The 19,562-nt window shown below is 35.4% G+C and overlaps 1 protein-coding gene across 2 annotated transcripts in view; it reads right to left on the bottom strand.

Moving 5' to 3' along the window:
* ITGA2 (integrin subunit alpha 2) overlaps positions 1-19,562 on the bottom strand; it is a 266,068-nt gene that overhangs the window by 76,073 nt on the left and 170,433 nt on the right. For both annotated transcript variants that reach the window (XR_008400607.1, XM_053701265.1), the window contains exons 11-13: positions 14,383-14,521; positions 11,550-11,692; positions 8,734-8,877 (exon numbers count right to left, since the gene is read on the bottom strand). Coding sequence is in view for 1 of the 2 variants with exons in the window: in XM_053701265.1 (XP_053557240.1) it covers positions 8,734-8,877; positions 11,550-11,692; positions 14,383-14,521 (426 nt within the window). In the remaining variant the exon portion in view is untranslated. The remainder of the gene's footprint in view (positions 1-8,733; positions 8,878-11,549; positions 11,693-14,382; positions 14,522-19,562) is intronic.

The raw sequence follows: 19,562 nt of genomic DNA, 5'->3' as shown, positions 1-19,562 counted from the left end.
GACTCTTGACGGGGTAGGGTGTACCACTCACTTTTTGGCCTCCCAGGACAGACTTGTAATACCGGCGCTATGGAAGTTCCATAGAAAAAAGACTTTACGAAGTTTACGTAAGTCGTTTTGCGGTAAGGCCAAAGAAGTGTGCGGTGACCCTAAGCCTTCAAGACTCGTAATACTAGCGGGCGTAAAAAAGCAGCGTTAGGACCTCTTAACGCTGCTTTTCAGCCTAATGCACAACTCGTAATCCAGCCAATAGTTTTTACAATTACCTTTTGGAATATGGAATTATATAAATTAGCATGTCATTTTTAATTTAAAATGCCACTTTACAGTTTAAATTCATATTTCAACACATATATGTATTGATATGTGTATAGAACACAAAAAAGAAGAAGGCGCCAACATAGTGTGAATCTGTATTGAAAGTTGTTCACTCCCCACACATAAATTGTACTTACAAGAAGTCAGGCACTTGAGAAGTGCTACAACGGCTTTCTGGAGCATTAACAGCTGTCCAGGTAGCTGCTCTCTCGTAGTAAAGATGTAATCCTTGGTGTTGTGTACGATCTGCAGGAATTTTGCAGCTTGACCCCTTTAGCCGGCTACTTTCTCTCGTAATATTCGTGATAGGAGAGAAGCCCAAACCAGGTGGGCTAGCAACTATATTCGGATGCCAAGTATTATAAAATTGTCACACATATAAAATATCACTCCAGCCGTGATAAAGATATAGTTAAAAACAAATGTTTATTTAGTAAACATGTATCACAACGCGTTTCCCGGTCTACCTTGACCGCTTCCTCAGGTGAATAAACTATATCTAAATTACACCGCTTATATTTGCTTAACTCGGCGTTCAAGCCGAAACAGAGCGCATGCGTGAAGGAGTATGCAGTACCCAGAGTCAAAAGGGGGTGTGTATCAACGCCTAAGTGATTGGTTGTCGACCGAAAAATCGGACCAACCAAAGGGAAATGTAGTGACACACCTCTATAGTGTGTGTATGGTTATACATAATAATTTCATGATCTACAAGTCACTGCCGATAGCGTAATTCAATGACCACCCAGCTCGATACGTTGTGTTAAGTGAAAGTATCAAATCGCTGATGTGTAATACGTATAAAAGGTAACAAAAGATACTTTTGGCGGCGATGCGATACAAAATTCTTATATGCGCACGTACACCCCCAATCGGGATACTACTCCTTCATGCATTTACAAAAAGACAAAAGCGATACTGTACCATATACCAGATCAAAATGGCTAATATCACAATGAACCGAAATATACAGTATATAGAATATATATAAAATATACTACCCCTCATACATAAAATAAAATAAAAATACAAAGTGACTCTTGTATTCAGTAAATATAAAAAATACAAGAAAATATACATTAAAATAATAAAAAAATATATTCAACGAGTTAGGTGTTCACATCTATGTACGGTTCTAATGAGCCAAGATGTCTCAACAACTATCCCTCCTAATATAGAGCTATCCAAATCAGATTCTCATATCGATAACTATAAGGGTGAAATGTTGTTACAATACCTAGACCCAGTAGAATGTTGTTACAATACCTAGGCCAATTAGATGATAAATATGAAACTAAAGATAAAAATAGCTACTAACTAATAAATTCTTGGACTACAACTTAATTAAATGCCGCCATGTCAAGATTCTCATTTAGACCATATGGATTCAAAGTTTTTAATTTCCAGATCCAATATGTCTCCCTTTGTCTTAAATCAATTAGTCTATTTCTGCCCCATTTAGAAGAGATTTGTTCAATAGGAAAAATACTATACAAATCTGTCTGCCCATCATGACAACAAACTCCATGTCTAGAGACACTATGTTTAATACAGGATTTTTTCACGTTTCTCATGTGTTCCCCCCATCTTTTTTTCAGGGGTCTAGAAGTTCTCCCTATGTACTGTAGGCCACATTTGCACTCCAGTAAGTATATTACGAAAGAGGAATCACATGAAAAACGAGTCTTTATCTCAAATTCTTCCTTTGTGGAAAAAGACCTGAACTTCAACTTTTCCCCCTTCGTAAATTCACATAACCCACAGTTAGCTCTGTTACATTTATAGAACCCTTTCTTATTCGACAACCAATTTTTCGTCTTATGTTCTATATTTCTTCCAAATTTCCTCATCACTATTTTACTAGGGGCAAGTTTATTTTTAAGTGAAGGTGCTCTTTTAAAAGTACATATAGGGTTTTCATCTAAAATGTTTCTTAATACCGGATCATTCAATAGAATGTTCCAATGCTTGCGAACAATTCTCTTAATTTTATCATGGTTTGAAGTATATTTAGTTATAAATCTCAGATTTTTATTTTTATTGATTTTGTTCTTATTAGTGCCTATTTCATCTAACTTGTTGCACTCTAAATTCTCCTTCTCTTTTGGAGTTTTAAAAAATTCAGATCTATCTTTATTTCTAGCCTTCAAAAAACTCTCCTCTACTAGATCCCTAGGATAATTTCTTTCAAAGAATCTACTTTTTAGGATTCCTGCTTGTTCGTCATAAAGAGTTAAATTTGTACAGTTTCTACGGATTCTAGAGAACTGATTGTATGGAATATTTCTCTTCCATGCCTTGTAATGATTGCTTTTATAATTCAAGTAACTATTTGTATCCACTGTTTTAAAGTGGGTTTTGGTCAAAATATGACCTACTTGGTCCCAATATAGTACCAAGTCCAAAAATTCAATATGATCTGTATTAATATTATGAGTGAACTTAAGTCCCATATTATTATCATTAAGTGATTTAATAAAGTCTAAGGCATTATCCTCTGAACCTTCCCAAATAAAAATAAGGTCATCTATAAAACGGCCATAGAACACCAGACTTGCCCCCAGGGGGGAGTTGTATATGTATCTTTCTTCAAATACCCCCATAAATAAATTTGCAAAACTGGGGGCAAATCTGGTGCCCATGGCCGTTCCCTTAATCTGTAAAAAAAATTGTTCCTGATAAACAAAATAATTATGTTTCAACACAAATGAAATTGCTTCTAACAAAAATAATCTCTGTTTGGTAGGTAAAAATTGATCTCTCTTCAAAAAAACATCTATAGCATCTATGCCCAGATGGTGCTCTCTGTTTGAATAAAGAGCTGTCACATCACAAGTGAACCAAATGAGCTTGCGTTCAGCCTTTTCTATTTTTGATAACTTGGCTATTAGGTCCGGGGTATCTTTGATATATGATGGAAGCCCCTTCACTATTTTTTTAAAAAAATGATCAATATATTCGGATAAGTTGCAAGTGAGACTCCCTATGCCCGAAATAATGGGCCTACCAGGTGGATTATTGGTACATTTGTGTATTTTCGGGAGGTGATAATAATATGCTAGATTTGGTGACATAGGGACCAGATATTCTTTCTCCTTTTTGGTTAAGATCCCCTCTAGAAAACCTTTGTCTACCATTTTAATTAAATGGGTGGTATATGTTTTCGTAGGATTATATGTAAGTTTTTTATAATAATTTTGATCTAAAAGGATCCTATTTGCTTCCTGTAAATAATCTGACATATTTTGCAGAACAACCCCTCCTCCTTTATCAGCCTGCCTGATCACCAAGTTGTCATTCTTGGCTAATCTTGACAAAGCTTTAATTTCATATAGATTCAGATTGGGGTTCCCCACCTTCTTCTCTAGTGCACCAAACTCCTCTAGAACAAGATTTTGAAATAGAGAAATATATGGACTGGTAACTGGCGGGTTAAAATTAGATCTTAACATTAAATTGGAATGAATATAGTCGTCAAATAAAGCATTACATAACTCTTCTGGTTCATGATATACTATACTATCAGTTGGTCTTTCAGGCATATCATCAGTAATGATAGCAGATTGTGTTGTACTGTTAATTTTCTTATCACAAAAATACTTTTGCATAGACAGTTTTCTTACAAACCGATTAAGATCCACAAACAGTTCGAACAAATTATGTTCGTTAGAGGGACAAAAAGAGAGGCCCCTATTTAATACGCAGATTTCTTCATTTGTGAGGTTGTGACTCGAGAGATTGAAGATACCTTCTTTCATTCTCTCAAGTCTCTTCTTTTTGGCAGATTTGCCTCTGCCTCTCCTGCCACGCTTGCGTATGATCTTTTTTGTGGTGTAAAAGTTCTTACATTTTCTACCCTTGGGGGAGCTCTCTCTAACTGCTTTAGACGTATGGGCATGTGTCTCTGATGTGTTATATGAGGACCTTGCTCTCTGTTTGACTGAAAATCCTGTGAATTATGTGATCTCCAATCCGATTTTTTATTTTCCCAATTACACTGATCAGGATAATGTTGTTTATTTCTATTTTGTGATGACATCCTGTAATATTCATCATTCCTGTGACTATACTCTCCAAACTGATTATATCTATTGTTAAAGGAATTTCTTGGTGAATAATGGTTACTGTTAAATCTCCTATTGTTAGAATAACCACCCTGATTGACATGGTTATTTTTATCTCTCCATGTATCAAAATTATTCCTAGAGGGACCTGGCGATTGATGGTCCGGCCTCAAATTCTGATTACTCCCCACATTTTTCTTTTTATCTTTAGGTTTTTTGTAATTAACCTTAACCCATTTATTATTAGTTTCTCCTTCTAGTCCTAAAGTCTCCTTCTGTTCACCGTAATCTTCATTGGGGCTATCCTCCATTCCATTACTTATTACGGGTGTACTATAGATGCAACCTTCTAAATAGTCTTTTTCATCTCTAGCTAATTTTTTAATTTTTAGCTTGATTAATTTCTTTTGGAATATATCTGATCTATCTAGTATCTCTTTGTTTTTGCTCATATAATCAGGGTTATTTGAAAATTTCCCTAATAACATTTGTAATTTCTCAATTTCCAAACCCACATTATTCAAAAGAGACTCTCTAAATTCAATAAGTAGATCTATTAACTTAAATGAACAAACAGTTAGTTCATTCTGCCATTTTTTAGTAAGATCTTCATCATGTGTAAAAGAACATATTTTACTAATCCTTAAACCTCTTGGTATGTGACCTTTATTTTTATATTTTTTTAGAGTGTCTATGTCCCACCAATGTCTGTGTTCCCGTTTTAAAGCATCTTCTAGTTTATGAAATAATTGAACCATTGTGAGTTCATCATCTCCTTTAGATAAAACCTCTAGAGGGGTATCTAAATTACTTAAAATTTGACGTGAATTAACTCTCTCCTCTTTACTTTGCATGGTGTCAATTAAATGTGCAACCCCAACTAATTAAATGGGATATAACAAATAAAAATCTTAAAAAAATCTTATAATAACACTAATGGTTCACAGTAAAGAAAAACAAAGTGTATAAAAGTCGCTAACTGACCAGTGCCAAATACAAAAGATAATATTAACCAAAGTGTGATAAATCAGTTGCGCCTAAAAACAACAAATACAAATAATAAATCTGATAAAAAAATATGTGCAAAAGAATATGTGCATATAACATATATAAGTGCATAAACACAATAATATGATGCCCACACGCTAGATTGTGTGAGGTGAAACTCACAAACAATGATATCAATCAAACCAAAAACCTGGTGTGTGAACACAAAAGTCCAAAGTTCAAATAATGAAGGTGTGGCGGCAAAAACTTCTTCCAAAAGTTGAAGGCAATTCAAACGAAGCAAATCTGTATAGAACACAAAAAAGAAGAAGGCGCCAACATAGTGTGAATCTGTATTGAAAGTTGTTCACTCCCCACACATAAATTGTACTTACAAGAAGTCAGGCACTTGAGAAGTGCTACAACGGCTTTCTGGAGCATTAACAGCTGTCCAGGTAGCTGCTCTCTCGTAGTAAAGATGTAATCCTTGGTGTTGTGTACGATCTGCAGGAATTTTGCAGCTTGACCCCTTTAGCCGGCTACTTTCTCTCGTAATATTCGTGATAGGAGAGAAGCCCAAACCAGGTGGGCTAGCAGCTATATTCGGATGCCAAGTATTATAAAATTGTCACACATATAAAATATCACTCCAGCCGTGATAAAGATATAGTTAAAAACAAATGTTTTCCCTTTGGTTGGTCCGATTTTTCGGTCGACAACCAATCACTTAGGCGTTGATACACACCCCCTTTTGACTCTGGGTACTGCATACTCCTTCACGCATGCGCTCTGTTTCGGCTTGAACGCCGAGTTAAGCAAATATAAGCGGTGTAATTTAGATATAGTTTATTCTCCTGAGGAAGCGGTCAAGGTAGACCGGGAAACGCGTTGTGATACATGTTTACTAAATAAACATTTGCTTTTAACTATATCTTTATCACGGCTGGAGTGATATTTTATATGTGTGACAATTTTATAATACTTGGCATCCGAATATAGCTGCTAGCCCACCTGGTTTGGGCTTCTCTCCTATCACGAATATTACGAGAGAAAGTAGCCGGCTAAAGGGGTCAAGCTGCAAAATTCCTGCAGATCGTATACAACACCAAGGATTACATCTTTACTACGAGAGAGCAGCTACCTGGACAGCTGTTAATGCTCCAGAAAGCCGTTGTAGCACTTCTCAAGTGCCTGACTTATTGTAAGTACAATTTATGTGTGGGGAGTGAACAACTTTCAATACAGATTCACACTATGTTGGCGCCTTCTTCTTTTTTGTGTTCTATACAGATTTGTTTCGTTTGAATTGCCTTCAACTTTTCGAAGAAGTTTTTGCCGCCACACCTTCATTATTTGAACTTTGGACTTTTGTGTTCACACACCAGGTTTTTGGTTTGATTGATATCATTGTTTGTGAGTTTCACCTCACACAATCTAGCGTGTGGGCATCATATTATTGTGTTTATGCACTTATATATGTTATATGCACATATTCTTTTGCACATATTTTTTTATCAGATTTATTATTTGTATTTGTTGTTTTTAGGCGCAACTGATTTATCACACTTTGGTTAATATTATCTTATGTATTGATATGTGTATGTCAGAGGAGGACTGTCATCTTAGGGCCCAAGGAGTAAAGGCAACACATACTGATGATTATTCTAAACACATGTTATGTGACAACACTGTTTTGTTTGCGAGATTTATGCCGATCGTGATTTGTCTACAACACCTATTATTGTATACGCCACCTAAAAGATGGTGAAAATGAATTGTGGAAGTTGGGTGAAAATAGTCACAAAAGTATTAATTGATTCATTAATCATTTGGAAAAGTAGTGTGATAAATGATGAATGATGGAAAATCCGTAGAAGAATTAGCTGTGAACAATTTAACATGAATGGTGAGTGAGCACATGTTCGCTGGCGCAAACAATCGATTTATTTTAATAGAGTTGGTACCTTGATAAATTCTATGGGGCCGATTTATGTAGCTGTGAATGCAGCTGTTTCCGCGCGAGCCTTCAAACTCGCTGGAAACATAAGTTAGGAAGCAGCTGTCTTAAGACCACTGCTCCTTAACTAGTCTGCCACCTCTGAGGTGGTGGACAGCAAACATCCCAATCAGATACGATCGGGATGATTGATACCCCCTGCTAGCAGACGATTTGCTGCGATTGTGTAGGGGGCAGCATTGCACAAGCATGCCACACAAAATGCTTGTGCAATGATAAATCGCTGTCTGCATTTATCGATGTGGGGCAGACATGATCAGCTACAGCGGATCATGTCCGCCCACACATTAATAAATCGGCCCCTATAAGCGGACTTTGACACGAAAATACATGCGGATCACAAGTTGACGCCTTGATAAATGAGGTCCATATTGACAGTCCTGCTGCTATAAATAGCAATGGGTCATCCATTCATCATACTCAAGTCATTCACATTAGGCAAATCAACCACTGCAACAGCTCCCAAATAATAATGTCAGGTATTGCTTTCTATGGTAGTTGGTATAATGTAATTATCAGTATTCTATGACTGTTGCTATTATTTGAGGAAGTCTATAATGCTCTGACTCATTTATATATTCTAAAAGTAGTCACACAATCTTTTTTAGCTTTCATGCAACTGTTTAGGTAGAAAAAAAATCAAAAAGGTGGATTTAAAAAATGATCTTCCACACTGAGTGAACCCCTGCAGCAGTTTAACCCTGCTGGACTAATCTCCCACCTCTTTTACCCTAACCTTTGACCCCTGATCTTCTCAGGATTACCTCCTATTTCTAATCTCTATGAATATAATTATTATTGATTACTCATAATAACCAGCTAGAATTCATTCATATGTTAAAAAAATACCAATCCTGACTAATTTACTAAATCACCCAATCAAGACTGAGAATGAATTGGATCACTGTTATAACTTATTTTACTCAATCTTTTGATAATCGGAAGCAACAGGATCATTAGGAAGAAGACCTGTTGCTTTTGTCCAGAGCAGGCTAAGGAATGAATATTTTTAATTACTTTTTTTTTTACTTCTTAGTGTTAAAAGTAATTGGTTTCTATAATTCCCTGGCAGCTGGTCATAGCATAGCAGCCATAATGAGCCATAGTTATTTAGTGAGCCATTTCCTAATGGTGACAGTCATAGTGTACTGTATCCATTATGTTACCATAGAAAGAAGGAGCTGTCACTATTACATGGGAACAGCTTGAGACAATCATCTTTTTGAGTGTTATGGCTGACCCGCAACTATTGATAGCAACAGGGCTGACACTATGCTGAAGCTCATTCACCATCAATAATTGGGCATTAGATCTATCCCTATATGTTTAATTTTAAAGAATTGTTACCTTGTTGACAGAAAACATGAAGACTTGACCTTCTTCATTTTTATACTCGTTCATATACATTGGTGCTCCAACTAAAAGGACATCAGTTATGGAATCTCTGTCCACGTCAACAGCACATAAAACACTTCCAAAATATGAGCCAATCTGTATCAGGACAGAAGCAAAGAATTCAGTTAATATTTTATTAGTGCTGGTTCACAATTGTAGTGAAGGCTAAAACACATGCTGTGGGTTTTGACAGCTTAATGTGTGCATTTTCCCAAAATAATCAAATTTACATCTAACCATTCAGTTAAATAAATATTTATATATACATACACTAAACCCATATACATGATATAGACATTTTGTGTGCATCGGATGTAGCGCTCGTATTACAAGTTGAAAGTAAACATGAACACGTGAGCCCAATTGCAATTTATGCTACAATTCTTAGCGCATCCTCAGAGCTCTGGTTAATTGTTTTTCACAAAACAAAAAAAAGTGTCACAAAACGCATCAAAAATACTTTGAGAAGTACAGTTACACTCATAACACTATCTAATAAAAATAAAAAATTGCACAAAAAAGTTATAAGGGCTCAAAGATATGAGGTTTCAGGTGTTTAAAAAAAAAGGCAGGCAAAGGGCTTTAATATAGAGATACATACATACACATGTCAAAATATGTCTATTCATGTTTATGTATATATATATATGTGTGTGTGTGTGTGTTATTTGTGTACATATGGATTTATTTGTGTATATATGTATTTATAGACATAAATACACATATAAACCCATATATTCATATGTACAAACATATAGACATATAAGTGCATTGGAGCCCTTTGCAGTTAAAGGGACATGCCAGTCAAAATTTAAATACACATGGATGAATTACATGTTTGAACAGAAACATATTTGCAATATACATGTATTGGCAAAAATGCTTCTATTAAAAGTTATCACTGTTTTAGTGTTAACATTTTTCTCTGCACGTGCATGTGAAGCATAACTAGATATCAGTGCACCAGCATTTTAAATGCTCCAGCTGCTCAGAGCACCAGTAGGGCTTGTATCATGTCAGCAATTAATAAAAGTAATCATTACGTGATGGTACAAGCACCTTAGGCTCTTTGAGAAGGTGATGTGTTTAAAATGCTGGTGCATGGTGCATACTTAAAGGGACATGAAATCCACATTTTTTCTTTCATGATTTAGAAAGAGCATGCATTTTTAAACAACTTTCTAATTTACTTCTATTATCTAATTTGTTTTATTCTCTTGATATTCTTTGCTGAAAAGCATATCTAGATAGGCTCAGTAGCTGCTGATTGGTTCCTGCACTTAGAAGCCTCATGTGATTGGCTCACCCATGTGCACTGCTTTTTCTTCAACTAAGAATATCTAAAAATGAAGCAAAATAAATAATAGAAGTAAATAGTAATGTTGTTTACATTTGTGTTCTCTATCTTAATAATGAAAGAAAATTTTAGGGTTTAGTGTCCCTTCAAATACACTTTTGGAACAGCTATAGCTTCTATTAGAAGCATTTTTGCTAATACATGTATATTACAAAATGCTTCTGTTCAATACTGCAAAGTATCCATGTGGATTCCAATTTTGGCTGGAATGTCCCTTTAAGTAGATGAAACTGTGTAAAAGCATATTTATGCAATATTCATATTTAATAAAGTTCTACACATAGCAGAATATGTTCTATGTATTTATAAATAGATTTTCCTATTTATATCTGTATATACTGTATCTATATATATATATATATATATATATATATATATATATATAATGTTGCTATTCTGAGAACTGGGGACATTTGATAAAGATGCCAGTTGGGCATCGAAACATCATGTTTTCTCCCTCTTTTTAAATTTTTGATAAATAAAAGTAACTTTTTATGGAACCCCAGAGAGTGCAACCTTTCACTGGGCAACTGCATAATTACTGGCTTTGCACCCTGGCTGATGCTATTTGAGCTGTACATTGGGAGTGCAGATCACTTTGGAAACTTATATATATATATAATTATATAAGTTTATATAATTATATATATATATATACATAGATATATATTGTACCAAATTATCATCAAATATATATAGAAATATTAATTTATGAATAAATAAAACATAATTGTCTATGTGAAGACCATTGGAATGTGAAATATTTATATTTTCATGTTGGGTTAGCACACTTGAGAATATGCGATCGGGATTGCGTGCGATTAGGATGTTTGTTTTTTCACTTGTTTTGCTCCATTGACTTCTACAGGGGAATGCGCTAACATGGTCGCGATATTCTAAGGTCTGCTTTTTTTGCTTGTATCGGGTTAGTGTGCGAGTGAAAATGTTTTATTTTCAACTTGTAATACGAGCGCTACCCAACGCGTGCAAAAACCTTACTACTAGCAGAGATAGGACGCGGGAGGGAGTGTTAAATATCACTCAACTTGTAATCTGGCCCTTTGTAGGGAATTCAAATTAATTTTTTAGTTTAATGTCAATTAAATCTGTTTCATAGTCATTTGAAACCTATAGTGGTCTGATATGTCACACTGATAACAAACTGGCCTAGATTCATACACCGTATTGGGGCAACCAATAGACCTTGTTAGGGTGAGATCATGTTCGCAATTCGCCACTTCACCTTTCAATTCTAGTGTTTCTGCTATAAACATATATTGTTAGGTGAGGTGCTCAATACAGGATATCTCACACAGTAATATCGGCAAAAGCACAAAAACGCCATAATTGCATCAATACGTAGGAAATGCCCTTGCAAAATAGTTTTAATTAATAAGCCTTGTACACTTACCTGTTCCCCCCTTTGAATCTGCAAAATTGTAACATTTCCCTTGTTAATGTTATATACCACAACCTGGCCTGTGTAATTTGTTCTAGGTGCTCCAGCCACAAAATTTACAGAATTCTGCATGTTCAGAACAGCCACAGAATACCCTAAAAAAGAAAATATGGTGTAAGAAAATACACCCTCCAAAAACAAAGAAAATTAAACTGGTATTACAACACTCCACAGTCAGCAATGGGAACAGCACAACAGATAAAAAGGTGCAATTCTGTCAGGGGCTCCACACCAGGTCCCCAATACAAATCAGACAGTCAAAAAGACAGCAGCACTCACCATATCCAAAAATTGCAGAAATGTATTGAAACACCAAGGTGCACTGAATTACAACGTTTCGGACCTCAGTTCTTAAAAATGTCAGTACACATAATGAACATACAAAACAATTTAAGAGTTTTGTATGTTCATTATGTGTACTGACATGATTAAGGACTGAGGTCCGAAACGTTGTTATTCTGTGCACCTTGGTGTTTCAAGAAATTTCTGCAATTTTTGGATATGGTGAGTATTACAACACTCCAGTCATCTATAAAATGTTACAATCAAAGAGTAAAATCTACATGTTTAGCAGAATAGCCAAATCACTGGAGATATTATGTGCATTACTGCACAGCATAGAGCTAGTACATTAAATACAACAAAACACAAAAAAATGATTTACTACTCATAGATCACACTGTATTAAACACAAACTAAAATGGATTTGCATAATATAGTAGATGTAACAGACACAATTAGTATTAATTATCTTGCACCTTTTCAGGAATTTTGATTGTATAGGATACTTTTTATTAGGAAGTGGCTTGCACAGGAATACCTAAATATTTTAAAATAATTGTTGCATTTAGACATGAGAAATAACTAGATCGCCAACCCATATACTTGCAAAGAGCCACCAATAGCTTTATTAATTAAGGAATCTTTTTGGTGCTCGGACAAAATGCAGATGGACAAAATGCCGACGGACATTTGTCCATCAGACATATGTCCGAGAGACTGTGTTCCGACGTCAGCCGAGGGCAGATACGCTCTAGAGTGCTCTGTTCTAATCAGAGCCTCGAGCGCCGCAACCACCTCTGGGAACCTAGCCATGGTTCCCATCTCCCAGTGACGTGCTTTTAACTATCTGTCTGTTTATTTTTTTATCTTTATCTATCTGTCTATCTTTCGATATGTATCTATCCTTATCTATCTATTCTTCTCGTCGCCAGACTGTTATCCGATGGCGATTTGTCTGTCGGAATATTAATCGTCACACAAATGTCAGTTGGACAAATGTCCGTCGGAAAACAGTCCTGCCACGATCTTTTTTACTTGTGTCTGTTGCAACAATGGGGATAGTTATCCAGATTGTGCCTAATTTGAGAATATAATGAGATTTAGATAACACTTGTACCATACCTTTTCCTTTGAGGGACATACTCTACGGGGTAGATTTAACATAATGCATTACTTCTTTTGCAAACCATCACAGAATTTTTAATGCCTTATCACAAACTTTACTAAAAGAAAGCTTTAACCAGGCAATGGGATATATCCGCAATGCGAAACAAAAGTTTTACATTGACTATATAAGGCCATGTTAATGAGATACATAGAAGGTAACAGTCAGACACTACAATGAAATAAATGTGAGGATCTATTAGGTTTACTCACATGCTACACACAAACAACACATATCAAACATACACACAAATTATTTCTACGCTTACTCAATTTCATTTTTATTTAATATGGTGGGCGACATTGAAGCAGAATTAGGTAGTAAGCAAGTGAGAGAGGGAGACAGATTGGAAGAGGGAACATAGTGGAAGCAGCTAAAGAGCGAGTTATAATGGGAGAACGATACAAAGGACAAATCTCCTTAAACTATTGGCGTTTTGCTTAAAGCCAATACATACATACAGGGTGTCTGGGCTTCAGCCAAAACAAAATATACGTGCAATTAATTTTCTGAGAGCTTTAGCTTCTCTATGAAAACTTTTAAATACTACAATTCTTTAAAATATATGAAGCTGCTTTAGAAAGTCAACTGATATCACTAATTTGATTTTGCCATTTATTGATTGTGCAGGGAAATACATTTTTAACATTGTCATTTAATCATTGTCATTAATCTTCCGTAATAATCATTGTCATCATCATCATGGTCATTTTAAATACAGGAAGCCCTCAGTTTACACCGGGGTTAGGTTCCAGAAGGAATGGTTGTAAATCGAAACAGTTGTAAATTGAAACCCAGTTTATAATGTAAGTCAATGGGAAGTGAGGGAGATAGGTTCCAGGCCCCTCTCAAAATTGTCATAAGTAACACCTAATACATTATTTTTAAAGCTTTGAAATGAAGACTTTAAATGCTAAACAGCATTATAAACCTAATAAAATAATCACACAACACAGACGTCACTTGCATTTTTCTGCAAACAGTTTTTTCTATGCATTCCAATCTGGACTGATTTATACACAGGGAGATCTTGTTCCTTTGAAATCTGCTCGATAGCTCAGATCTGGTTAAACTGATTAATTTCAGCTTCCTTGGCTTTGCTGCAACACAAGCGGAGAGCGCCATCTACTGGCTATTTTAATAAATGCACTGCTTCTCAATGCTTTTCAATAGCAGTCACATGACTGGAAAAAAAGGTTGTTATTCTGAAACTGTGTAAATTGAACCGTTGTAAAACGAGGGCCACCTGTATTTGTATTAATTACTTTGACAATGAGTCAATTAATAAAATTTAAACATAATTCAAGTTTGTAAACAGCAAATAATGTGCAGACTTACCTAAATAAGAACTTTGATTTCGATCATGAAGAACTTTTTCAAATGCATTATTTGGGAATATAGTGAACTGTGCTGAGTCTTGATGTACCACTGTACCAGCCCAATCATATGCACCAACAGCTCCCAAAGCCAAGATCCCCTATTAAATAGATACAAATGCATTCAAGCCTAATGACAATCATATTATTCACCTTTATTATCATGTTAAATGATGATATGAATAGTAAATGATGATATACCTAACCACATTTATAATAGCACATTCTTTTTAAGGGTCTGATGATCAAAGGATTCTCCAGCTCGGAAATAAATTGCAGTTCAGACTTCACAGGGGCTGAACTCCCTAAGGCCCTGATATTCAAAAATCTCTCTGCTCAGGTGAGATATTCTAAAATGATCCTCCAGTACTGCGAGATCCCTGGTGAAATTATCAAAAGGCAGCTTTTGCTATACTTTTTCATGGGGCATTCCCTGAATTTCTGTATGTGAAGGAGAGGCAAGTCCATTGCAATAAAGCAGCGCATGGCATGACAGTTCTGCTGCATTTACACTTTGTGCTTTCTATTTTATATCACTTTACAATTCAGATAACATTTTATTGCATTTAAACTTCACACTTTCCATTTTGTATTTTATTTTGTATACAGCAGTGTATTGAGGATTGTTATTTTACAAATTCTGATTATCGTTTCTGTGTAACTTTAACAAATTAGGCTCATACTTTGTATATTTATATGTATTTATTTACAAATTATATTGCACTTTGCATGTAATTTATTTAAATTAAAACTGAAAAACTGTTAGCTTCAATTTCCCAGAGTGCGACATTACTTTCGATGGACCAGATAATTAAACATTCTCTATTTTGAAGAAAGATTACAGTGCTGACTTCACGAGGGCAGAACTCACTGAATTTTCTAAGAAAAGGGGAGGAACCTGAAAATCCCAGAGAGGTGAGAGATGCCTTCCATAGAAAGTAATGAAGCTCTCTGGGATACAACATTTCAGAGAGCTTCATTACTTTCCATTGGAGGCATCTCTCTGGGACTTTCAGGTTCAGAAAATAAACGTTTTTTGGGTAGTAACCCTTCAAATTATGCAAATTTAAATTCAGTTTCACTGCATATTTCACTAGATGTGTCACACTGGGAAATATTGTCACTAAAAAGCAGGCGAGACTGATATGGCTCATGTTTTACTTAGAATATCGCACTGTAGCAAACGTGTTCTATAGTGATATATAGCTATATCTACAAATATATCATATAAAACACTTTTGCTACAGTGCAATAGCATTATTATAAGTAAAACATGATTGTGCAATCACAATCACAATATTTTGACATATGCTGTTGGCATTTAGCGAGGTTGAGAAAATCTACCCCTATAAGTGCCATTGCATAGTCTTTTTTTAATGCTTTTGTTGATTATGTGAATCTACTATATTTACTGGTCCTTTCATTCAGTATTGTATGAACAGGGGTTGAGTTTCTATTGACGCATGTGGATTGTATTGTCATACAATACTGTATTACACCTTCAATGTAGGTGACAATGCTGCTTTTAATATATCACCGGTATCAGAGCATTATCGCCACCCATTCGGCGATGGTGCCTTTAAATAGTTGGCCGCTTGGAATATTTTGCTAGCTTTCTCAACATGGTGACAGATTCCTTTTGAATATAGTGCCTCGTGACACTTTCGATCATTGGGGTCTTAGTAAGAAATGCAATTAAATAAAGAAACAGATTATCCAGGATGTACATCTTTGGTTATTCCATTTTATTTATGTGTCTGCTTTTTCACCGCTTGCACTTCTGTTTTCGATTTATTGCATTCGCTTTTTTTTGTCCCTTACAGCTTTCTAGGAATATTTAGTGATAGGAATTGTACATTTTATTGACAATGGAATGCTTAGAATTCATAAACTTGCATACCTAGGGAATATCCTCTACAGTAACAAATTTCAGTCAATTCTGTGTTACTGGGTTAAGGTAAAGTTGAGATATATCAGAGATTTTACTTCACTTGCAGTTATTCATACAAAATACTATTGTATAAATACAGAATCATTGGCTATTATATTGAATGCCAAAATGTGCATGCCTGTTTAAAGTGACATTGTACCATACCTTTTCATGTGAGAGACATACTCTATGAGGTAGAGATTTTTGTAATATATATATATATATATATCCCAGAGATCAGCTAAAGTACAAATATACACTACCTATTAGTTGTATTCTGTTGTATACTGATTGAAACGTGTCATTGTCTTTTCTTCCATAATCTTTATTACATTTTGATATATTGGTTGACAGAGGTCTGCTGACTGTCTTCTTACTGCTTCACATATAATTACAGTTCAATAGGTTGAAGATTTATGCCTAACTGACAGGTAGGACCCCCTTTCCTGGGGTTAAACACATTGGCCAAGCTTCAGCTGGTTTTCTAAACTGTGACTATGGAGATGTTTTATGTTACCACCAGTATAAACAGTAATGAAAACAAGGCTACCAAAGGGACATTAGTGCAAACAAAACATACTCTAATCATAACATTTTGCTTTAAATTGTACCTTTAAAAAAAAGGTAAAATACAAGAGAACCTAGGGGTTTTGAGTGAAAATCTGATTCTACAAACACATCTACCAACATATAGATCTGCATAAATCATTAATATATTAGTTACCAGGACATATTCCATGAGTCCACTCTGAAGAATTCTGACACATTTTATTTTTGCATTAGAATGCCCCCTTTTTTTTTAAGAGGCTTAAGTGCTCACACTAAAAAGTACTTCCATGTATACTGCAAATGAAGCTAATCTTAACAATAGAATGCAGTGTCCTAACTAATGAAGCAAAAACAATATCCTATTCCAGTTGAAAGCTTAAAAACTAATAGTACCTACACCTTTAAAAGTGGAATGTGAGCTTAAACAAAGTCAATAGATGTTCCTTCCCTATAGATGGCATAATTGGCATTGGAATGTTGTTGTTTTTTTTTCACAAAAGAACAAAAATAAAAACTGTTTGTTAGATTAACAATGCCCAGGCATTATCCAGGAAGCAAACATTGAAGATTTGAAAAACATTGGACTAGATTACTAGCGGTGCACTGTTTAGCGCTCCTGCCCGAGCGAAAACGTTGCTAGAAATAATCTTTCAGTTTAGAAAAGTCATTCAATACTTAAAACTGTGTTCCAAGACTGGTACAACTTTTAGTCTTTGAATGTGTTAGCAGCTTTGGTATATGTCAGCAATATTTCTCAGAACATTGAGATTTCTTACTTCCATTGCCATTAGGAAATCAACCTGAAAGTAAAACACCCATAGTCCTTAGGAATCTCCCCACCCAAGGGATTTCCCACCTTATACATCTCTCTACTCAAAAGGTTTCATACCTCCCATTATTTTCCAGAGAGTTTCAAGGACAGGTAGGTGAGGAGGACTTATATCTTGTGGCCAGGGCAACAACAGGAGATGTAAGGTTGCAGGTGTGCCACGGACAAAGTGGAACTTATAATGGGTGGGGTTGGGTGGAGTTGAACGTTTGGTGGGCAGAAAAAGGGACACCAGGACATTTGCCGTGATGGTGAAAACTTAAGAAAGTGCAGAAGGGGAACCTGCCAACCCAAGAAAATCATGCGATATCTAACATGGGTGGTATTGGGTTTTCAAAGAGACCCTTTACCCTAACAGAACTAACTTAAAGTGAATGTAAATTTTGATGTTTAAGTGCCCGGTTTTTAAAACTTTGATTAAAAACAGGGGCACTTTAATTCATCAAAATTTACATTTCACTCCTGTTGTGACAAAAAAACTTACCTTTTAAACTTCACAGCAGCTGCTGCTTCCTCCGGTCTCACAAGCCATTTCTGATGTCAGAAATGATTGATAGGTCATCCTCCAATCACAGATTCCCCCCCGGGGGATTCAGTGTCTGATTCACTGCTGTGATTGGAGGAAGCCAGATACCTCATTTTAGACCCAGGAAGAGGCTTTGAAACAGGTGGAGGAAGCTGGAGCTGCTGTGAAGATTAAAAAGTAAGTTTATTTTCACAACAGGAGTGAAATGAAAATATTTATGAATTAAAGTGCTTTTTAATCAAAGTTTTAAAAACCGGGCACTTTAGCATCAAAATTTACATTCACTTTAATTAACTGAAAAAATTAAAGAAAAAAAGTTTGCTCACCTTAAATAATTAATATACAGTATATCTAAAATACACAGAAGGTGTAACCTAGTAAAAGATTATATAGTATGTAAGAACAAAGAAAGTAAATGCACCAAATAAGGTGCATTCAAAAGACTAGGATACTGCACTCTTACCGATAAAAAACAAATAGAAAACAAAGACACTTGTTCAGCTATAGTACACAATATTTAATAAATAAGCAAATAAACAAATAATACCACTAAAAATATCCTTACGGGGTCCTTCACTACAGGAACTGAAGTCGGCTTATAATCTAATGTGGTGAACCACTACTATAATGTTCAATAATAAGGCACAAGTTCCATTTAGTGCATCAAAAATAGTGGCAGCACAAGCAAATCAAGGAGACCAGTTAATCCCAAACACAATATTGTGTGCTTTAGCTTAACAAGTGTCCCTGTTTTCTATTTGTTTTTTTATCGGTAAGAGTGCAGTATCCTAGTCTTTTGAATGCGCCTAATTTGGGACATTCACTTTCTTTGTTCTTACATACTATATAACTTAATTAACTCCCTATTATAAGGGGCCCTGTAATCTAATCTAATTAAATGTCAGCAATATCTTGTTCTTTCTTTGCTCTTATTTGGTGAATTTGGTGCTTGGTCCTTAACATTAATCCTCCTAGATACATAACTGGGTATTTTCAATTGACTTTATTATTTTTCTATAAAATCCTACTTGGTTAAATAATCTTTCATCATTTCAAGAGGTTAGATAAATGTCAAAACTGATCCCTTCTCTAGTCAGATTAAATGTAAGGAAAACAGCTGAAACTAGAAGCAAATAAAGTCTAGGGGGTAGATTTACCAAAGGTCGAGCGGACATGATCCGCTGTAGCGAATCATGTCCGCTCAACCTCGCTAAATGCCAACAGCATACACTGTCAGCATTTAACATTGCACAAGCATTTCTAGTGAAATGCTTGTGCAATGCCGCCCACTGCTTTCTGGCGGCCAAT

Source organism: Bombina bombina, chromosome 2, assembly GCF_027579735.1.
Source record: "Bombina bombina isolate aBomBom1 chromosome 2, aBomBom1.pri, whole genome shotgun sequence".
Lineage (NCBI taxonomy): Eukaryota > Metazoa > Chordata > Amphibia > Anura > Bombinatoridae > Bombina > Bombina bombina.
This window is presented reverse-complemented; position numbering and strand designations above follow the sequence as displayed.